Here is a 23,493-nt window from a genome sequence, read left to right as displayed (position 1 = left end):
CATTTCCTGGGGTGGTCCTGATGAGAGTCAGTTTCATCATAATGTTTGATGTTCTCTGCAACTGCACTACTTTCAAAAGTTGTTGAAATTTTTTTGATTGAGTGACCTTCATTTATTACAGTAATGATGGACTGTTGTTTTTCTTTACTTGGTTGAGTAGTTCTTGCCACAGTATAGATGAGAACATTATGTATTTCTTCATAGTTTGGATGACTTCAGTATTAATCTACAATGCAGACACTTTTAAAATAGTGAAATACCATTGAAGGTGTGTCCAGACCTTTGACTGATTCTGTATAGAGTCAAAAAAGAGGCTAAAACAGAATATGCCTAACCACAGACCTGACACGCCTAAACAGCATCAGATTCAGAACTGCTCCTTGCTCTTCACATACATGCTCAAAAGGCTAAGATAGCAACAGCAAAAATGCTCAGCTCGAGTTTGAGTAACCAATAACTGATGACCTTCTTTTACATGCATATTTGCAGTGGTCTGAAAGGAGGGGCAGGGTGTGCTGAGTATAAACTGCTGTTTCCACTGGATCCATCCCTCCCTGCGGCTGCACTTTAAAACACTGCACACTCACCCGGGCTGTTGGCTCTCAGACTCAGAGGCAAAAGGAGCAAACCAGTCTTTTTCTATTATCAGACCACAGTGATCAGTACCAATTAACAACTATGGCCATCAATAAATCCAAAGTAGCTGTTGGATTTATAGTTGCAGGCAGTCTGACACTGATTTTTGGAGCAATTTCTGCACTTGTGGGACAAACAGTAATAAACAGCCAAATAGTAAAGGTAAGTGCAATCATAATTTGAATGCTAATGATGTGAGTTTCATAACCAGGGTGCTCTGTTTGTTTCCTTCCTTTTAAGGAATATAACAGTCTGTTTTTCTGTTAGTTTTCCACATAAAAGAATCAAACTCAGTAGAAACCATCTCGCTGTATACGGAGTGCCTCAACAGCTCATTACCTACAAAGAGCACTTGACTATAAATGTATTGTGTCAGGCATTTGCATATGTAGTCTATGTTTACTACAATTAATATAGTATTTTTAAAAAGTATTCAACAATGTGTCATTAAAATTTAAATTACATAAAATATAGTTTGGCTCTTGGCTTGTAAAAATCCTGTGATTGGTCAGTGAACTAGAAAAGCCCAAGTAGACCTGAAGGATGCTAATAGTAGGGACTACTAGTATGAATACACCATTATAGAAATACTATATAAGTATTTGTATAAATATGATCAAAGAATTTCCAATTGTACATAATGCACATTTTTAGAATAAGTTACACAATTACAGTAATTAAGTATTATTAATGGATGGTACACTAATAAACAAAATAAAATAAAGAAATAAAAGAAGCCTTTCTAATCAGAGTTCATCATCAGTCAGTGATGTCTGTGATGTGGTCAGTAAGTATCAGAGGGGCTGCTGATTAGCTTCAGCTGCTTTGGTGTTCATGAAATTAACAGGTGAGGAGCAACAACGAGACACCCCCAAACAGGAAAGGTTTCACAGGTGGAGGACGCTTACAGTTTCCCCTCCTCATCTTTTCTGACTGTTTTTCACTAGTTTTGCATTTAACGAGGGTCAGTGTCACTGCTGGTAGCCTGAGGCCATACCTGGAACTTACACAGGCTGCACAGGTAGTCCAACTCCTCCAGGATGGCACACTAATACATACAACTGCCAGAAGGTTTGCTGTGTCTCCCAGCACTCAGTCTCAACGGCATGAAGGAGATTCCAGGAGACAGGCAGTGACAGGCGTGGAGGATAAGGATGAGCACAGCATTTTTTTCCTCTGATTTTTGAGGTGTCTTTAAACTGAGCACTCTGTAGGCATCCTTTTGTTCCTAACACATTATCCATCTCATGTCAGTATATATGTCTATCAGTTCTCTGCCACTTATCCAATGCAGGATCGTGGAAGGGGAACACATGGAGAACAAAACTATGTAAACAGAAAATGTCTCTGAAATTGAACTTTTCTGGAGTACTTAAGAGAATGTCAGCATATGCAAAAGGTCCAAGGACCTCTTGGAAGGAATCATAAAAGGCCTAAGGCCTAAGATCTATCTATCTATCTATCTATCTATCTATCTATCTATCTATCTATCTATCTATCTATCTATCTATCTATCTATCTATCTAGATAGATAGACATATGTACTATAGATAGATAGATAGAGCGAGCTACATCATTTTTAGTCATTATTTTTTGTAGGCTCTTTTTATTTTCCTTCATAAGGCGCGTGCTCTTCTGCCAGCCTTTTAAATCTGGACATTTGGGGATAGAAGTAGCGGGAACTCCATGTCCCAGAATCCCCGGCACAGCGGAGGCGTGTCAAACAGGCTACAAACAAGGCGACAATAAAAAGCAGGTCAGCAACATCGGTCAGGGAGATGAGTGACCCGCAGGGAGCTCAGGACCGTTTACCTTCAAATAAGTTATTTTTCATGTTGAGACCCTGCTGGAGGCGTCTTCATTCAGCTAACTCCGTTTATCTCCACGGACACGCAGTAGAGAGCTACACCGGGCTACAAAGACTGACTGCCAGCTTATCGATATGGCAGTTAATGGGACTAAAGTCGCTATTGGATTCATAGTGGCAGGTGTGCTGATGGTGCTTTTGGGCACGTTGATGTGTTTTGTGGTACCAGTAATCATCGACGATCAAGTAGTGAAGGTAAGACCTCCTCACAAAGCAGTTTAGCATGTTTCAAACCTGTGCGTTCATGTGCTGAGTCAAAGTTTCACCTTTAATCACAGCTGAGCTTCAAAGGACCTCAAACCAGCAAATGATAACGGTGATAACAAGCAGAGCAGCTAATCACTGCACACGTGTCCTCACAATAGGTAACAATGTAACTCCGGACAAACACTCTGTAACGGCTCAAGCATGCGGAGTGTTACCAAAGTAAAAGATAAAAGAACTAAATTGATACTGTTATTTCTTTCTCTATTAAAAATATAATAAAGCACTGCAGGCCGAAGTTCTTCACGGTACATTACCAACAAACACGGAAGCTTTACTCTAACAATTTCACTCAGAACTACATTAGAATTAACTTATTTGATTATAAATTGGATCATTTTTTAATCCATAATTTTATGTACGCATTACATTTGTGGGGCAGCAAGTTTCTTTTCATTCTATACAGAAAAAAACAATACTAAGTAAAATACTAAGTAATATTTGTATTCAAAAGTGTGTGTGTGTGTGTGTGTATACTGGTTATTACCCTCCTGTCCTCTTCCATCCTTGCTTAGCTTCTGTTGTGCCTCGATGATTAGAAAATAATTCAGTTTTTTCTTTTCTCGCGTTCATGTCAGAACACAGTGATCGATCCCAAGAACGAGGTCTCCTACACCATGTGGAAAGACATCCCTGTGCCGTTCTTCATGTCCGTGTACTTCTTCAATGTCCTGAACCCTGCTGAGATCCTGAAAGGAGAGAAGCCCATGGTGGAACAGAGAGGACCTTATGTGTACAGGTACACTTTAACCCTCCTGAGGTCTTACACTCAACCATAACTATCAGTTATAAATTTTATTTATTTCACTGTTGGCTACAAAGAATCTATGAATTATTATTATTTGTAATGATTGTTTGTATAAAAATAAAGAAAATGATTTTATGAATGACATAGTACTCTATAATTTGTCGTAGCCATGGCGGTTACTTTCTGTTCTCCTGGCTCAGAATGATACAGATGTGCACAGCTGTAATCATGACTGGCCCACAGTGAGTCTGCGGTGCTATATGACAGAAAGCTGTGCATCCCCATGTTTCTGTGAATATGAAGGAAATTTATCATTGCTCTACTTCTTGGCAGCCTGCATATTTCCCATTAATGGGGCCACATTTGTAGGGATAATGTGGTTACAGGAACGAGCGCTGCTGTTGGACACTAAAAAAGTTCTTTCGCTCCACCTGAGCTCACCGCCTCTGAGGGCTCCGTCTCTTTGCACTTGCTGCTTTACAACATTAAACCCATGAAGGCTTTTTACATTCACATGCTTGAATCTGTGGAATGAGCCTCAGGCCCTCCAGGTGCTGCCGATCAGGCTCGTCATCATTAGTGCAGTCTCACCGCAGAGCGATATCGAGATGAGATTCTGCAGCCAGCGGCAGTTTCATATCTCCACAGTCTGGGACCGAACTCTGCTCTCACCCCCACACAGGATTTGGAGAGACAGAATCAGTTGGTGCTGACCAGCTCAGTCAGCCTGCCAAGCCTCCCCCGACCCCACTGCACCACCAGGTCCCCTGCAGCCACACCACCACAGACTTTATTATTTATTTATTTTGAACATCAAAATTAAAAAGAAAAAAAAAGCAGTTTAGGAAAATAAAACATACATATATGTATATATGCATATGTACATATATTTACATATACGACAGATACAAAACAAACATTAATAACATAAAATGTCCAGCAACGTATTTTGTAAACGAATCTCAAGGTGTTCGAAAAGGGAGCATTAAGAAGCAGTAGCTTATCTAGTCCTGTCCTTATGTCATTATGCAAATTCATAATTAAACTGGTTATATTATTACCCAAACATGCATATGTGTATGTATACACAGACACATGCATGTACGGCTACACATACCTACCCATATCAAAGTATCCGTAGATACAATTTACTCAGTCCTCTGTAGATCAGAGCTTAATGTACATGTATCTACAGTTCAGTAATAAAACATTCTATCTCATTCATATTTATACACAGTTTATATACTCCTTATATTTTTTTTTTTATTTGTACTTTGCTTAATTTCATCATCTAAACCATTCCACAAACACACTCCACAAACTGATACACACAAACTTTTAAGAGTGCTGTGAACACATGTACTGAGTTACTTTTCCCTCTCAGATCATACCTCCCCTCTATTCTTAAAGAAATTCTGAATATTCTTTGGAAGCATACATTTTTTGCTTTAAATATTACCTGAGCAGTTTTAAATTTTACTAAACCCATAAATTTCATAAGTTGTGATTTAAAGAAAAGTGTATGTTCCTGACACCAAACATTATGTTATTCTTAGTGCTCTTTTTTGCATTATACATATTTTTTTTGTAGAGAACTTTTATGTGTGTTACCACAAACTTCAACACAATACTCTAGATATGGCAATAACATTGTACGGTAAAGAGTGCAAAGTTTTAATATTCAGGATATGCCAGCTTTTCCTCATATCCCTCTACTTTTTCCCATCTTATTACACACGTGTTGATTTGGGGTTTCCAACATAACTTGTGATCCAAAATTACTCCTGGAAACGTGTTGAAAAACTTGTTGAATCTGTACATTATTAATTTTCAACTTTACACTTGTGTTAATTTCTTTATTTCCAAAAAACTTAAATTTTGTATTAGTTAAATTTAAAGATAATTTCCAATATTTAAGTTTATCAATTTCTTTTCCAACGTCCTCCAAAAGCTGTTTCAAATCATCCCCCGAACAAAAAATAGTTGTATCATCTGCAAATACAACAAAATTCTAAACATTAGTCACTACATGTGTCATTAATATACATAATAAACAATTTGGGACTCAATACTGAGCCTTGTTGAACATCACCGGTAATATTCAAACATGAAGATTTGAACTGACCAATTTGTACATACTGTCTATTGTCAAGATAACTTTTCAGCCAGTTATTTGCTACCCCTCTCACTCCATATCTTTCCATTTTATATATTAATATTTTATGATCTATGGTATCAAAGGCCTTTTTCAAGTCAATGAATATTCCCACTGCATATTTTCTGTTTTGTATATATTCCGTTATATGTTCCACTAACTCTATCATTGCCGATGACGTTGACCTGGCTGATCTAAAATCGTATCGACTTTCCATTAGAATATTGCTTTTTTTTTTCATTGAATTTGTCAAGCCTTGCCACAAACAATTTCTCCATTATCTTAGAGAATTGTGAAAGTAAAGAGACTGGCCTATAGTTAGTAAAATCATGAATATTACCAGCTTTGTGTAAAGGAATAACTTTAGCTATTTTCATTCTCTCAGGGAATGTACCTGTGCTGAATGACAGATCACACAGATATGTTAAAGGAGACATAATTCCATCAATTACCTTTACTACAGTCATATCAATATCATCACAGTCTGTTGAAAGTTTATTTTTACATTTAGTTACCATTTCAATAATCTGTCTTTCTTCTGCCGGTTTCAAAAATATTGAATTTGGGTTTTTAAGTCCACAAAACTCCCTTACACTAATCTGCTCAGATGGTATATTTTTTATTTCCTTGGCCAGTCTTGGACCCACATTAACAAAGAAATCATTAAATCTATTAACCACCTCATTCCTATTTGTAATAGGCATATTATTTTCTGTAAAATAATCAGGATAATTAGCTTTGGTTGATTTATTTCTAATAATACTATTTAGTATATTCCATGTTCCTTTAATATTGTCCTTATTTTCATTAAATATCTTATTGTAATACTCTATTTTACATTTCCTAATGATATTAATTAACCTTAAACAACAAATGTGTGGTAAATGTCCATGAATTAGACTGAGCCTCCTGCACCGTACAGAGCTAACTACAGCAAAGTGTTCACAAACCAAGGTCAGCTTTAGGGGGAGGGCCGCTTTAGGGGGAGGGCCGCTTTAACCTGTAACACGATGCACGTCTCATTGGTAGAGCTCAGTGAACTGAGGATGGAGTTGGAGGTGTGTGCTGCGCCTCTTTGGGTTCTACAGCTCATCAGTTATAATCTTCATGTTTCTACATTATTCCTGGATTTTTGGATCTATTTGTCTTTAATGTGGATGTTAATTTTGACCTTGTATGTTGACATAAATAAGCAAAATAAATGTTATTTTATTATTAGTCAGCTGCTGCCTAATAGTGGCTGGTTAACTGCTTCCTATGGGGTCATTCTTGTTCTGGGGATGCTGTGAGAATACGTTTACATGCTTTAATGTTCAAAAACATTTTAAACATCTTAAATTGCAGCTGGACCTCTTTAAACCTTCATTTTAGCTCCTGTATGGAATTATATTCATATCACGCGCTCTGTGTGTGCGCTCTGTGTGTGCGCTCTGTGTGTGCGCTCTGTGTGCGCGCTCTGTGTGCGCGCTCTGTGTGCGCGCTCTGTGTGCGCGCTCTGTGTGCGCGCTCTGTGTGCGCGCTCTGTGTGCGCTCTGTGTGCGCGCTCTGTGTGTGCGCTCTGTGTGTGCGCTCTGTGTGCGCGCTCTGTGTGCGCTGCTGCAGTTTAAACAGGATCAAAGCTTTAAATGGAGTTCAAAGTAAATATTTGCCTTTGCAGTTATCAAACAATAACTGCTGACAGTTAATTTGGCAGATTAACAAATACATGTTAAATTTGTGTGTGAGGAATGAATAACTGCATATTATGATTTTTCTCACATGTGATTTGTGACATAAATATAATTCCATGCTCCTGTTTGCTCTGTAAGGAAGTTGTTGAGGTGGTTAGATGTGTAACCAGCACAGCCGTGCACAGAGCTGCTGTCTGTGAACTATCAGTATAGCAGATAACATGAAGTTCATGAGGGTCTGACCTTCTTCAGGTCAGGATAACTGACTCAGCATCAGGCTTTGTGTCTGCACATTTTCTCCCTTCCAGAAAACACTGTCAGAAGGACAACATCACGTTCCATCCCAACGATACCGTGTCCTACCTGGAATACAGACAGTACTACTTTGAGCCCTCCATGTCTGTCGGGAACGAGTCTGATGTTGTCACCATTCCAAACATGTTGGTGCTGGTAAGACGTTCCTGCCTCCGTAGGTCTCATGAATTCCTCGGTTCAGTCGTTTCCTTTTCACGGCCTGTGCTTTGTGTCATTTTTAGGGCGCAGCAGTGATGTTGGAAAACTTGCCCTACGTTGTGCGTCTATTGATCAGTGCCACCTTTAAATCTTTCAAAGAGGGCCCCTTCCTGACCAAGACTGTAGGGGAGCTGATGTGGGGTTATGACAGCGAACTGGTGGATTTTCTAAATCAGTACGTGCCAGGAATGCTGCCCTCGACAGGGAAGTTTGGCCTCTTCACAGAAGTAAGTTTTAGAAATGGTTCATTATGTTTATAAAGAGTTAGTTTATATTTGATGGCAGATGATTTACGTAACCATGCTATATGTTCATACAGCATAAAAATGAATCAGGTCACAACCAGAGAAACTGGTTTATTTCAGTCACTCGTGCAACATTAGTCCTGAAGTGGAAAAAACTGGAGCTGGGAATGAGTCGAAGTTCCCTTTAAAGACCAGAACAGACCTTTACTCTTCAAGAAGTCCAGTTTTTCCTCCTGTCGGGCCTGATTTGATAAAGACCGCTGTCTCTTAACGCTTTCTTTAGTTCAACAATTCAAACACTGGCCTGTTCACTGTTTTCACTGGAAAAGACAACATCAGGAAGGTGCATGAGGTGGACTCCTGGAACGGTCTGACGGAGGTGAGATGTCTGCAGATGATTTTTTTCATTGTGTTTCTTTCTTCATACTTGAACTGGCCTCTGTCTCTGACAGCTGACGTACTGGAGGACTCCTCAGGCTAACATGATCAATGGAACAGCTGGGCAGATGTGGCCTCCTTTCATGACAAAAGAGAGCACGTTACCTTTCTACAGCCCTGACGCCTGCAGGTACACTGCTTTGTAGGGTTATACTGATAGGGTGTAGGGGGTGGCTGTGGCACAGGAGGTAGATCAGGTCATCTTCTAATTGGAAGGTTGGTGGTTCGATTCCTGGCTGCTTCAGTCTGCAAGACAAAGTATCCTTGGGCAAGATCCTGAACCCCGAGTTGTTCCAGATGTTTTCATCAGAGTGTGAGTGTGTGATAGATGTAAAGCACTGAGGTGTAGAAGAAGTGCTGGCATTAATGGATGAATGCAAACGTGCTGTATAAAAGCTCTATATAAGAACCAGCTCATTTACTTTTTCCCTGATTCTGCCTCCCCCAGTGTTGCTTTTCACTCTGTGCAGATCTCTGGAGCTGGTTTATCAGCGTCCTGGAGAGATGCTGGGCATCCCTCTGTATCGATACGTTGCACCCAAGACCCTGTTTGCCAATGGGACCGATTACACTCCCAATGAAGGCTTCTGCCCCTGCAGACAGTCCGGCCTGCTCAACGTTAGCACATGTCGCCACAGTGAGTATTGATGATCATTGAAACAGAAATATTCATTCTCACAGCTTTTCCACAGCTTATTAAAAATGTCACAAAATGGCTCTTACAGTACTGTGCAAAAGTCTTGAGCTGCCACCAGTTAATTTTATTTAGCTAGAAAAATGGGATGTGAAAACCCTCCGAGGCAGCTGCAGGAGCAGCTCTCCGGTCTTCTTGAAGGACGTTCAAAGCTCTTCTTTGCTTGTTGCTGCCTCTTTCTTCATTCTCTGACACGGTTTCACTGATGTTGAGGTCCGGCCTGTTGATTCATCGCTCCAGAGACCCACTGATTCAGTCCGGCTCTTGTGTGATGTGGCATACCTCAGCCTTTTCTTCCACTTTAGAATGGCCGCCCTTTCTGCTGAGGCTTCAGCAAACAGATGGAAGAACTGAAGGTTCAGATGGAGCTCTCAGATCCTGTGTCAGGTCTCTGCTGCATTCTTTCCTGTTCCTTAAGAATGTGACTTTCAGATGTTCATCTGTTCCACATCTTCCTCTTTAAGTCGGACACTTTTTCTTTTGTCCAGAAATGTAATCAAGTGATGTTTTTCAACAGGCTGCTGCTAACAAAATTCCTAAAGATACAATTTAAATGGGTTCTTAGCTAAGCTGTCTTATGTGTAGATACAACAGTTTCATTCCTTTTTAGAAGTGAATGATCTGTAGGTCAGTGTTAAATGGCTTAAGAGAAAAACTTTTCTTCTGACAATGATCAGGTCTGAGTGTCCAGTTTATTAATCTGCCTCTCTGTACATTCACAGACTCTCCAGTCTTCATCTCTCATCCTCACTTCTTTAATGCTGACCCTGTGCTGCTGGACTACGTGCAGGGTCTTCATCCCACTGAGGAGCAGCATGGCCTCTTCATAGACATCCACCCAGTGAGCGCACACACACACACACACACACACACACACACACACACACACTGCTAAACATATGAGCAGGATATGCAGTAATTGGACAAGTTTTAAAAATTCATCTCAAGGACATTAATCAAAAAATCAAATCTGCTGCTGCCAAAACAGGATTTTAAAAACAGATTATAGAAGGCAGAATAACAATCATCTCATCTTCTCCTACTTTCACTGTAGGAGGATTTTGGTGTTTCACCTGTAACAGTTTGTTGTTGTGGCGGAGTGTGGGTGCATGCTGGATCCTGCGTTCACAGCTTACATCCAGCTGTTACTGCTTTGCTGCACTGAAACACTAAATGTTAGTAGTGTTATCTGATTGCAGTCATTCAGTTATCGCGAAGACAAAGTAGCAATGAAGAGGCGAGCTGAGCGGATGAGGTTTAAGTTAATGTTTATTTTTCTGGATGGTAAAGTCGGGAAATTTTCCTGATGATATGTAGTTTTATTGCTGTACAATAATGCAGTACCCTGTGTACTGTGTTATATACTGCCATGTGTCGTTGCTTATGCAACTCTGCCTGTGAGAAACTCCCCCGCAGTGATAACGCTCGCTGTGATAAGGTAATTGGAAATTGGGCTATTTCTCCATAATTGCAGTTGTTAAAGGTTGTTACAACATTTCTCTTGCTTCAATAAAAAAAATCATGATTGATAAAGAAATATTTTCTGATGCACAAACTAAAACTTGTAAGACTGAGTCAACTCCAGCAAGCCTATCAGGTTAATAATAACACTTCATTAAGTGTTGTGGAGAAATAACTGGCTGGTGTTTGGCATCCATGCGTTCAGCTGAGATGCTGCAAATGGCAGAAAAAGAAATGACACTTTGAGTTTATATAAATTCATTTTTAGATGAACAAAGAGTGAAGAGAGTGCTGCACTATAATCTAAACCATAGCTGCAGGTTACTGAGCCACCTACAGTTAGTGTTATTTAAGGGCAAAGCTGGCAGTGGTTCGATACATATACAAACATTACACAAGAGCAGCTCTGAAAAACTGATTCACTAAATATGTTCATGAATAAACACGAACCGCTATATAAACAAGCTGATTGGAAGAACATGAAAAATCATCAGTTTCAGTGAGAAATGAGCACGTAAATGAAATGTGCTGATTGTGGTAACACTGTGATCAGAGACGTCGCTGCACTCTGTTACTCATCAGAAATACCTCAGTGGTTAAAAAGGTCTTCAAGCATATCTCTCCATAAATATGTTTCAGGCTCATTGCTGATTAAAGAGATTATTGGAAATCATATTTGATTTGATTCATTGTGAACAAATGTGCAGGACGTTCTACATTTAAATTGTTTAACGGCATTAAGGTCAACATGAGTTATAAAAAGCTTTGTTGTATAAATATTATATTGCCTTTTTACGAGCTCGTTCAAACTGGTGCAGTTTGTTCCTACACGCCTTATACAGTCAATCATAATAAGCTAATTGGAAATTGGGCTATTGCTGCATAATTGCTGTTTGTGGGTTGTTAATCTATGACTCCAATAAAAAGTCGGTATTGATACTGAAACAGTTTCTGCTGTGCAGATTAAAGATCACAAGATGGTTCAATGGATGTCAGCAGGACAACATTCACACTGAAGTTAATAATTAAGGCGTTTGGGATTTTATGGCTTTTTAAATAACAAGTGAAGACAACTGGCTTCATCTTTTAGTTTTCTCCTTGGAACCTAAGATGCCAGTTTTTGCCATTAAGAAATTTTCATATCGCTACATTTACATTTTTGTTGTGTGGTATTTTTACAAATATAATGTCACTCAGTACGGCAGTCTGCTGGAGGCACAGGGCTTATGAAACATAGCTTTAGCAGTGCCATCGGCTGCATTCCTGTTATCTCCCCTCAGCTGTCCTCTTCCTGCTGCCTTCAGCCTGAAGTGACTCTTTATCAGAGTCAGACATCTGTAAGCTTTGCAGTGTGGACACATGGAGCTAAAATCTCCTGAAGCAGCAGATCAGTGAAAGATGACAGAATTATGTTCAATAGATTTTTTTGACAGCTTGGTAAACTCTCAAAGTCTAACAGCAGTGTGTTTATAACGTCAGAGCATTAAAACATCTGAACACATGAAATAGCTTTTAGCTGCACAGACAGGTGGGAGATGCCCACCCAGCAGAAGCAGTGCTGTAAAATATTGTCTAAGGACAGTTTTAATAATAAAACAACTATATACACTGCTCAAAAAAAATAAAGGGAACACTTAAACAACACAATATAACTCTAAGTAAATCAAACTTCTGTGAAATCAAACTGTCCACTGAGGAAGCAACACTGATTGACAATCAATTTCACATGCTGTTGTGCAAATGGAATAGACAACAGGTGGAAATTATTGGCAATTAGCAAGACACTCAATAAAGGAGTGCTTCTGCAGGTGGGGACTACAGACCACTTCTCAGTACCTATGCTTTCTGGCTGATGTTTTGGTCACTTTTGAATGTTGGTGGTGTTTTCACACTCATGGTAGCATGAGACGGACTCTACAACCCACACAAGTGGCTCAGGTAGTGCAGCTCATCCAGGATGGCACATCAATGCGAGCTGTGGCAAGAAGGTTTGCTGTGTCTGTCAGCGTAGTGTCCAGAGGCTGGAGGCGCTACCAGGAGTCAGGCCAGTACACCAGGAGATGTGGAGGAGGCCGCAGGAGGGCAAAAACCCAGCAGCAGGACCGCTACCTCCGCCTTTGTGCAAGGAGGAACAGGAGGAGCACTGCCAGAGCCCTGCAAAATGACCTCCAGCAGGCCACAAATGTGCATGTGTCTGCACAAACGGTTAGAAACCGACTCCATGAGGATGGTATGAGGGCCCGACGTCCACAGATGGGGGTTGTGCTCACAGCCCAACACCGTGCAGGACACTTGGCATTTGCCAGAGAACACCAGGATTGGCAAATTTGCCACTGGCGCCCTGTGCTCTTCACAGATGAAAGCAGGTTCACACTGAGCACATGTGACAGACGTGACAGAGTCTGGAGATGCCGTGGAGAGCGATCTGCTGCCTACAACATCCTTCAGCATGACCGGTTTGGCAGTGGGTCAGTAATGGTGTGGGGTGGCATTTCTTTGGAGGGCCGCACAGCCCTCCATGTGCTCGCCAGAGGTAGCATGACTGCCATTAGGTACCGAGATGAGATCCTCAGACCCCTTGTGAGACCATATGCTGGTGCGGTTGGCCCTGGGTTCCTCCTAATGCAGGACAATGCTAGACCTCATGTGGCTGGAGTGTGTCAGCAGTTCCTGCAAGATGAAGGCATTGAAGCTATGGACTGACCCGCCCGTTCCCCAGACCTGAATCTGATTGAGCACATCTGGGACATCATGTCTCGCTCCATCCACCAACGTCACGTTGCACCACAGACTGTCCAGGAGTTGGCGGATGCTTTAGTCCAGGTCTGGGAGGAGATCCCTCAGGAGACCGTCCGCCACCTCATCAGTAGCATGCCCAGGCGTTGTAGGGAGGTCATACAGGCACGTGGAGGCCACACACAATACTGAGCCTCATTTTGAGGACATTACACCAAAGTTGGATCAGCCTGTAGTGTCATGGTCCTGGGCCGGTGGCCCAGCGTTTTGAGTTTCTTTTGTGTAGTTTTCTTGTTGTATTTTCAGAGTGTTTCTTATAGTTATATCGTTGTTTGAGTATGTTGTTTAGTTTCCCTTGTTGTTTTTGTGCATGTTCTCCTGGTCAAGTTTTCAGCGTTAGGTCTGCGTCTGTTATGTTTAGTCAGTTCCTGTTTTATTTTGACAGTCTCGTGTTCCCTGTGTGTCGTGTTTAGTTTTGCTTCCCCCTGTCTCGTCTGTGTGATTATAGTCAGCTGTTTTCTCACCTGTTGTTACTCCCCTCATTACCCTTGTATATTTATTGCCTGCTCCTGTCTTTGTCGGGTCCTAAGTCTATCTACGTTTAGGTAACGTTCGTGCTGAGTGTTTTGAGTTTTCAAGTGCTTTTCAAGTATTTGGTTGTTGTGTGGCTGGCCTCTGTCCAGTTTTGTGCTTTTGGTTTCAATAAACGTTAAGTATTATTCAGCTCTCGTGTCACGTCCTGCTCTGAGGTCCTCTCTGCCCTGCCTGCAACACCAAGCCGTGACATGTAGTGTGTTTTTCCACTTTAAGTTTGTGTGTGACTCCAAATCCAGGCCTCCATTGGTTAATAAATTTGATTTCCATTGATGATTTTTGTGTGATTTTTGTTGTCAGCACATTCAGCTTTGTACAGAACAAAGTATTCAATGAGAATATTTCATTCATTCAGATCTAGGATGTGTTATTTGAGTGTTCCCTTTATTTTTTTGAGCAGTGTACTTAATTATACTTAACGCAGTGTTTTCAAACCTGACTGCAGTCTGCTGGCAGTATTGAGGTCAGTTCTTTTAGCTGCTGTTCAGTTTGTGTGTATCTGTGGATGTTTCAGTGTAGCAAACCATATTTTTCCCCTCTGATGAGGAGCATAAAGGCGGTTCTCTGTGCTCGGCCCACGTGTGGGTTCACATAATAAATGGTTGCTTTCACTTCCTTGCCTGAAGTTACCAAACATAAAGTCCTGTAGTGCTTCATAAACTAACCCACACTCAGAGCTTCAGAGGTTACAGTAACACATGTAACTGAGGCCGTTTGATGGAGATTAAAAATGAACAGTAATAAATAATAGAAACTGCAGTCATGGGACTCATCCTGCACATGAACAACACAGGAGGGTTTCTTCCTTTTATAGTTTGTTCTTGATGATAATAATAATATGGGAATATGTTTTTAATGGTTAGATCGAGATTTGAATGCATTGTGTTTGAGGTCTAATCACCCCCCCCCCCAGTGTTGACATCTGTATGTTTGTGTTGTCTCACAGCAAACGGGTGTTCCTCTGAACGTCTCCATCCGCCTGCAGCTCAACCTCTACATGAAAAAAGTTTCAGGAATTACGTACGAAACTATTCCCTTAACTGTAATCACACCGTAAATATTTTCGTGTATTGTTTGATATGTAGTCATCATTAAATATGAAAGGCTCTTGGACGTTTCCTGCCTTTCTAATATTTGCGGTGTGACCTTGGTGTTTGTCCGTGTCCTCTTTTAGAGAAACTGGCAAGATTTCTGAAGTGGTGATGCCAATGATCTGGTTTGAGGAGGTATGTTTTTACCTGTTTTCTGATAGAAGCACGTTAATGTGAAGTCTGAGAATAATCCCATTCATTCAGTCCTTATTGTTTAATGTCTAAATTTGATTCACATTTTTATTGCTAGAATGTAACTTCTTATTAGAGCCTGTGCATTGTTAATGTCACTGAGCGTGTGGCTTTTGTGCATTCTGCCCACAAGAGGGCATTCCAATATTAGGAATCCATTTTTTGGAATACCAACAGGTCCTGGCTTTCCTGCTAATTAATAATTATGCTAAGCAATTTTAACTTGTTAATTTAAACCTGTTAACAGTTTGGTATCTCAGACTTTCAGGGTGGAGTGTTGTTCAAAGTCAAGTCATATTTAATTTGTACTTTTCATACTTTTCATACTCTAGAGTTGACACTGGTTTTATTTTAATTTTCTTACATAAATCTGAGGAAATCCAAACATTTTTCCCACATTACTTCTTAAAAGGTCACAAGTGGTTTGTACACTGTGGGTGGAGGCCTTACACCACCCGCAGGGACACAGTGACTCTGTGTGTAACATTTCTCTGTCCTCCTCAGAGCGGATATATCGACGGCCCCATCCTCGATACGTTCCGCACAAACTTGGTGGTCCTTCCTGCTGCTATGGAATGCATACAGTACACCCTCATAGGCCTCGGTCTGGCAACCATACTCATCGCCGCCTTGGTGTATCACAGAGTGAAGGTAAAGCTTCCTCACAGGATTCACAGCAGCATGTCATCGTGCGGTTTAACTGCATGTAGCATGTTGTACTTTTTCATGCTCTGCCCAGCACGGATGGAAAAAAAGCAGCAGGAGAGAGTGCACTGAAGGGTCAGGGTTCAAATCACTAAATTAGTCAGTAAACGAGTTAAGAAGGAAGTACATAAACAGAAATGAGTAATTTAATAACCAAGTAAATTAGTAAATTGGCATAAGGACAGTGAAACAAATTAATAAAGAATAAAAAATGAATACTTGGGCGAGTAAATGACTAAATAAGTTAAATAAAGTCAGTGAATAAGTAAAGCACATTCTCAGAATATATATATATTGTAGTTTATTAACACTTTGTGTTGTGCTAATCAGTGGCAGCCTGATCATCAGCTGTTCCTTGATAACCATCATCACTCATGAATTCATTCAAATCAATTTTAGTGTTTATTTTTAATGAAAGCTGTCAAATCTGATAAGATTAGTGTCTCAGCACTCGGCTCCTCTGAGCGATCATACCTGTAAGCAGCTGCAGGTGGAGGCCAAGTAATTACACAGCTTCCTGAAACAGATGTGGATCACATGGAGGAAATGGTAACAGTTAAGGATTATTTTCATTGGCTCATTAATCCACATCAGATACCCGAGTGAACATGTGGGACTGAGCCACAATAACTCAGTGTTACATTTATATTATTACACTTACTATGGTATTGTAGTGGCCTTAAAGTAATAATTACCTTGAACACTTTCATGCATTCGCTGCTGCTCCTTTTCTGACATGTATTCATGTGACAGAGTCATGAGCTTGACCTCTAACCCCTCTTTGATTGACTGGATCAACATTTGTCCCTGTTTCCATATCACTGTGGCGACCTTCCTCACATCAGTGCTATTCCTGTCTGTTCATCTTCACACTGATATCATGTAAAATGTTATCAGTTATGGCTTAATTAGCTGTGACACAGTTCACTGTAGTGCTTATCAGCAAAGATAAGGAAAAAAGTGCTGAGTCGTCGTGTTGTACATCGTTCATTTGTCTTATGGTTCTTTGTTCTGAGCTGATCAGCACACCTGTGCTGATCTCAGTGATGTCTGTTAGCTTCCTCTGAAGCTCACAGCTCACGTTTGAAGGTATTTTTTTGTACATAGTCGCTGTTTTTGCTTGCATATTTTTTTTAATATCTTGTGTTAGATTAGATGAGAAGGTGAGGATTGTCTTGTGCCACACATGAAGCTACAGTCAGGAGGTGGTTAGCATACAATTACACACAAGCTAGGCTAATTATCTGAAGGTGGTGGTAGTAGTAGTAGTAGTAGTAGTAGTAGTAGTGGTGTTAGCATTAGAGCGAACCTGCTGAAGAGAAAATGGGAAAATCGCGTCAGTTAAACTTCTGGAATACTACTCTGGAAAGTGAAGGGGGGGGGGGGGGGGGGGGGGGGCTTGTTAATCGGTTTCAGCTGTTTTGGAGTTCATCCAACAAGTGCACCAGCGGGGCAACAATGAGGACCCCCCCCCCCCTTCCCCCAAAAAAAAAAAAAACAGGAATGGTTTTACAGGTGGAGGACACTCACGTTTTTCCCTCCTCACCTTTTCTGACTGTTTTTCACTAGTTTTGTATTTAACTACGGTCACTGTCACTGCTGGTAGCATGAGGTCATATCTGGACCCTACAGAGGCTGCACAGGTAGTCCAACTCCTCCAGGATGGCACATCAATACGTGCCATTGGCAGAAGGTTTGCTGTGTCTTAGCATAGTCTTAAGAGCACGGAGGAGATTCCAGGAGAGAGGCAGTTACTCTAGGAGAGCTGGACAGGACCGTAGAAGGTCCTTAACCCATCAGCAGGACCGCGATCTGCTCCTTTGTGCAGGAGGAACAGGGTGAGCACTGCAGAGCTACAAAATGACCTCCAGCAGCCCCTGGTGTGAATGTCTCTGAGCAAACAATCAGAAACAGACTTCATGAGGGTGGCTTCAGGGCTTGATGTTCTCCAGTGGGTGCTGTGCTCACTGCCTGGAACCGTGGAGCCTGATCAGCATTTACCATAGAATACCAGAATCAGCAGGTCCATCACTGGTGCCCTGTGCTTTTCAGATGAGAGCAGGTTCACCCTGAGCACATGTGACAGACATAAATGGGTCTGGAGAAGCCGTGGAGAACGTTATGCTACCTATAACATCATTCAGTATGAGCTGTTTGGTGGTGGGTCAGTGAGGCAGATCCATGAAGGGACACACAGATCTCTGCAGGCTAGGCAGCAGCACCCTGACTGCCGTCAGGTATCAGGATGAAATCCTCGGACCCACAGTCAGACCCTACGCTGATGCAGTGTGTCCAGGTTCTTCCTGTGACATGACGATGCCCGGCCTCATGTGGTGAGAGTATGCAGGCAGTTCCTGGAGGATGAAGGAATTGAGACCACTGACTGGCCCCCACACTCGCCTAACCTAAATCCAATAGAACACCTCTGGGACGTTGTGCCAGTTTATCTGATGCTGCCGGGTTGCAGCTCAGGCTATCAAGGAGCTCAGCGATTCCCTGCTCGAGATCTGGGAGGAGATCCTCGTAGTGATCCTAAGAGCTGTGTTGTTGGGGGGGGTAGTTTGTCTCTGGTAGGGTCTCCTGAGGCAAATTGTTGGAAGAAATATCGATAGACCACAGTACCTCGTCTGGGTTACTCCATACTTGAGCTCATCAGCGACTCGTTGTCGTTGTATCAGATTTGTTGTGAAATGGTTTATGTTGTTACACAGCATCAACGTAAACCAACAAATCAGAGCTGATGAAGATTCACGTTCAGGCTGTTGACCACTGCAGCCCTGTGCTGTGTTTATGAGCTGATGCAGGATGAGCTCAAGTGCTGCTCAGAAGTTCAGATTTCAGTGAAATGGTTTAAAGTGAGTGTTAGCACATTTTTAATATCATAATTAAAAGGGATTTTTCTTTTTTGCAGCATCAGCGGTCTCCTAGACATATTTCAGTGAACTCCACAGTTATGGAGAATGTTGGGGTTTGTAAAACTTAGTCATTCATATCCGATTCATTTCACCAAATGATCATTTGATTCAAACTGTGGAGATCAATTTCATTTTTAAAGGAGTCTTTTTAAATCAGAACTGAAGAAAATTTTGTGGTTTTTGTTCTGAAATTGTTGATTTTCTGCTTTCGGTCTCTAAGGATAAAAACACGTTTATTTTGAATGTGATCGGTTAACTGTGCACTTTCATGGTGCAGCTGTGAATAGTTTTTAATGTTTTTGATGTTACAACCTATTTTTTTTTTCCCCCAAATAGTAAATAATGAAAATCACATTTTTTGTTAAAATTACGATTTGAATTTTTTCATTTCACTGTGTAGAAAAATAATGCTCGACGTAAACAAGCAGGCAGCCTCCATGTTAATCATAATCATGTCAAAAAGCCTAAATTAACTGATTGCATGTCCTGATTGATTAACTGCATGGAGAAATGATCACCTTAATGACTCCCTGCATGAACACTTGCAGTATCTCACTACACAATCCCAAAGAATCTAAAAATGACTCCAAATCCCATCAGTAACATTTCCTCTTCGAAATTTCGGATCGGATGATTTTAAAGGCAGTTTGGTCGTTTTTTTTAGGCCGTCCAGAAAGAGCCGGTAAAAGGCTCACAGAAGAAAAGTGTCATTATTTCAGGTGGGTGCACACATGCAGGCGCACACACAAACCTGATAATTATGTTCAAGGGCAACTTCCTGTGTCTGCTTTATTAGTTTTTAAACCAGGTTTGCCCTCAATGTAGAAATTATGGTGATGATAACTTTCCATTAAGATTTGTTCAAAAGAGTCTGAGAAAAAAACATGTTCAGCTAAAAATTTACTGAAAATCTAAATTTGGCAAGTTTGTAGTTTAATTAAAGTATGGAGGGCTAACTGTGTATCTATATAAATACACTGAAATTATGCTTTTATATTACTAAAGTCACACAGAGTGTATCATTACTAATGAATGGTAAACATGATTATAATTTAATTGTAAAATAAAATAACAATTTGCAGAAGTTTAAATGAATATAAAAATAATTTATTACTAATGGGTCTAAAAAAAGGTTGTGAAACGGAGATACCGACATTATTCTGGCTTCCAGTCGGAATAATGTTTTCCTGTGGAACACTAACCTCAGTGTGCTTGTGGAATGAGCCTGAGACACGGCCGTGAGCATTTCTGTCACCATGGGGGGGGTCTGCATTGAGCTGATCTCAGACCTGCTGCTTTGCTCCTGATATGCTTTTGTTTTCCTCCACAGGCCGTTAAAGCGTTGCTGCTCGAGGCGTTTCAGAAGCATTGATTTAGAGTTCAAAGATGAGCAGATGCCTCATTTTTTCATCTTTCTGACAGACTCGTTTACAGTTATTGATCTAAAGTTGAGCGTCTGCGTATGAACCGGATTTCTTTCCAAAGCCACGTACACTCTGGAAGTGATCCGAACCGCAGACCGGAAAATCTGAAGGATTTCAAGCAAATACGGTGAAATGACAGCTGACGTGAAGTGGGCGGGACCTGTGATAAACTTACCAATGAGAATAAAGAATACCATTGATTGACAAATGACCTGCTGGTAAATAGAGGGTCACCTAGGCAACCGGAGCCTGAATTCAAATGAATGAGCGAATCCCTTCCAGTGTGTACGCGCCTTCAGATTTTCCACAGACATGCTGACGGTGTCCCGTGTTATGGACCAGGTGAAGGACCCCACATGATGGAGCGCAGACGTCTTTAGTGGCTGTTTTGTTACCGTGTGTTTTCATTTGTTACTGAAAACAATCAGCTGTGGCTCTCTAAGCCTGCTCCCTGCCTAACGTGTATTTATTCATTAAAAGAATTAAAATTCTACAGATTCCTCCTTTTTAACAAAGTTACAGCCGTTCTCTTCATTTGCTGCATTTATATCATATGTTCCAATGTCTACCTGTTGTTACCAAGTTAATGATGAGTCCCTGTCAGTACTTGCTTGAAGGATGTGATAAATATTTGAATTTTTCCTGGAATTTGTTCATGAGGAAAAATTCAAAATGTCAACAGACTTATTTTCATTGACACCATGATTGACTTTCTCTCCAGGGACTCCTGTTATAATGTTGATGTTTGACCTTTTTCCATAAATGAGTCTTCATGCTCATCATTGTTAGATGGTGTTTTAATCCTCTGCATCTGTGGCTGCAGAGGAGTCCAATCAGTCATTGCTGCTTCATGGAATAAAATTTAGGTTAAAACGTCCATTAAATATTTATTTTGTAGGTAGAAATGGATTAATGAAACAGGATTTACAAACAGTATTTGATACTTTCTGAACTATTTTGGACCCTAAACATCTTTGATGTTAATGGATCAACATGAAGTATTTCATCACATAAGCTTTGATTGAAATTTTCAGGCTTCAAAATGTTTCCTGCCCAGTTATTATATGATGAGCTCATGTTCTCCTGATAACCTTGTTGTTTTTTTCCTCACGTAGACTAATAAATGTGATGGCAACGCCCAGCCAGACGCAACCAAACGCGCTTCGGCTGAAGAGAACGACCGTCTCCTACAAGACGACTCTGACTGACATAATCCCACCTGGTGTGACCAGCATCCTCCACGTATCGCTAAACTCAAACACTGTCAGAGGTGCTTTTGCTCATTGTGTGTATTTATATAGAAATTAAGAAGTGAAGCATTAATGCTATATTTTCCTATAGTATGAGGTTTATGAAACTCTAAGCCAAGGACTCATTTTATTGTGATTGTGTTGAGGCTGCAGGGATTCAAACTGTTTATGAAGAGTTATGAAAGCCACTGTAATTTTTAAATAAGCTTCCAAAAATGGGATTTTCTCTGTTTATGACCTGTTGATCCTTCTTTTCTCTGTATTGGATCATCACCACGTTTGACATGAAACAGTTTATAATTGTATTATTTCATGTATCAGCAGTTATTGTTGTGATTATTTAAACTGTAACTTGAAGAAATGTTTCTGTATTACCAACAAGGGAACCTTGAACTGCCAGGTGTGCAGCGTTTACAGGTGTGTGCTTACAGGTGTACCTGTAAGCATTTCTCTACTACACTTATAACCTTCAGATCCTGTTTTTTTTATTATATGCACTGAGGATTATGGAGAGAAGTTGAATTATTGTTGATGCTCAAGCTGTCAGTGATTCCTCTGACAGTCAGTGAGTTGAGCAGAGCTGATGCACTCCTGTTTGGATACCACTGTCCTCTGTAAAACTCGTTATGTACGTGAATAATGCAGTTTTAGTGCCAAGTTGTTTCTGTCCTGGATGCAGTTTGCACTTTGCCATCCTGCTCTGTCCTTTTGTGCAATAAAAATAAAAGCAGTATCTCCAGTATGTCTCCATCTCCACTGCTCACTGTAATATATAGCCCTCTCAAAAAATTCAAAAGCCAGAAAAAAACAGGTCATCAGATTTATTAGACTTCTGTTAATCCAGTTGAAGCAAAAACTTGATCAGATTTAGCAGCTGAAAAAAGTTCTTACCAAAGCAAAAACAAACTGGTCTAATGATGTACAAGCCCAGATTTCATTAATCACAGCTAATAAGCCTTTTCATTACATCAACCATCCTCAGTCTAATGTCCTTTTTGGACAAGGGGAAAAATGGCCTGAAGCTGTAAGAAAAAAGGTGGTAAATCAGAGAATCAAGAAGATAACCATGTTACAAATAAGTTTAATTATAAATTTTATTTATAGTCAGATTACATTTTGGGATTTGATTCATTTCTACTGAAGACTGTCAGAGACAATCCAGCAGGCAGGCCGTACACCAGAACCGAGCAGTTTTTTCTACATGCTTCCAACATTCACACCAATGAATGCATCCGAAAGTCGGGGGTTCAAAATCTTGCCCATGAGTACTTTTGCATGGAGACTGGAGCAGCCTGTGATCAATCCACCAATCTTCTGATTGATAGATACCCTTCTGTACCTCCTGAGCTACAGATGCCCTGTTGAAGGGCTCACCACCTACAGGAGGTGTCATAGCGGTTGGATGGAGTGTGTGTGAGGTGGAGGCCCTAGTGGACCGATCCCCGACTATCGAGACTGGCTATTGGGACATGGAATGTCACCTCTTTGGTGGGAAAGGAGCATGAGCTAGTGTGTGAAGTTGATCACCACCTGATGATGAGTTGGATCAGATGGTCGGGAAGGAAGCTGGCAGAAGCCCCAGTTTGTGGGATCTTCAACTCCCACCTCCAGTAGAACTTGAACAGCATTCTGAGGGAGGTTGAGGACATTGAGTCCAAATGGATCATGTTCCGCACCGCCATTGTTGAGGCTGCTGCTCAGAGCTGTGGCTGCAAGATGGTTGGTGTTAATCGTGGTGGTAATCCCCAAACCAGATGGTGGTAAACGGAAGTGAAGGGAGCCATCAAGCTGAAGAAAGAGTCTTATTAGCCTTGTTATCCTGTGGGATTCCAGAGGCAGCTGACGGGTACCGACAGGCCAAGCAGCTTGGGCTGTGGCTGAAGCACAAACTTGGG

At 41.0% G+C, this 23,493-nt stretch overlaps 1 protein-coding gene across 4 annotated transcripts; it reads left to right on the top strand.

Annotated features, from left to right (window-relative positions):
- Positions 1–564: 564 nt before the first annotated feature.
- scarb1 (scavenger receptor class B, member 1) lies at positions 565–22,337 on the top strand. Of its 4 annotated transcripts, none has more exons than XM_030724056.1 (12): positions 565–798; positions 3,346–3,506; positions 7,649–7,790; positions 7,877–8,080; positions 8,382–8,477; positions 8,551–8,666; positions 9,007–9,173; positions 9,953–10,071; positions 14,968–15,041; positions 15,196–15,247; positions 15,809–15,955; positions 19,589–19,764. In XM_030724056.1, the coding sequence occupies exons 1-12, from the start codon at positions 679–681 to the stop codon at positions 19,718–19,720; spliced, it is 1,530 nt and encodes a 509-aa protein (XP_030579916.1). In that variant the 5' UTR covers positions 565–678; the 3' UTR covers positions 19,721–19,764. The 4 variants fall into 4 exon arrangements, with proteins under 4 accessions (XP_030579916.1, XP_030579918.1, XP_030579919.1 ...); XM_030724058.1 differs by lacking the exons at positions 565–798; positions 19,589–19,764 and adding exons at positions 2,360–2,698; positions 21,464–22,337; XM_030724059.1 differs by lacking the exons at positions 565–798; positions 19,589–19,764 and adding exons at positions 2,360–2,698; positions 20,255–21,436.
- The last annotated feature ends 1,156 nt before the right edge of the window (positions 22,338–23,493 follow it).

Source organism: Archocentrus centrarchus, unplaced genomic scaffold, assembly GCF_007364275.1.
Source record: "Archocentrus centrarchus isolate MPI-CPG fArcCen1 unplaced genomic scaffold, fArcCen1 scaffold_30_ctg1, whole genome shotgun sequence".
NCBI classification, from domain to species: domain Eukaryota; kingdom Metazoa; phylum Chordata; class Actinopteri; order Cichliformes; family Cichlidae; genus Archocentrus; species Archocentrus centrarchus.
This window is presented reverse-complemented; position numbering and strand designations above follow the sequence as displayed.

What these genes read in the sequence shown, in the direction of transcription:
- scarb1 (XM_030724056.1), top strand. Translation starts at nt 679, where the DNA reads ATGGCCATCAATAAATCCAAAGTAGCTGTTGGATTTATAGTTGCAGGC. An exon ending in TCTTCATAGACATCCACCCA is followed by an intron (nt 10,072 to 14,967) that starts GTGAGCGCACAC and finishes GTTGTCTCACAG; the next exon opens with CAAACGGGTGTTCCTCTGAA. An exon ending in AAAAAAGTTTCAGGAATTAC is followed by an intron (nt 15,042 to 15,195) that starts GTACGAAACTAT and finishes GTCCTCTTTTAG; the next exon opens with AGAAACTGGCAAGATTTCTG.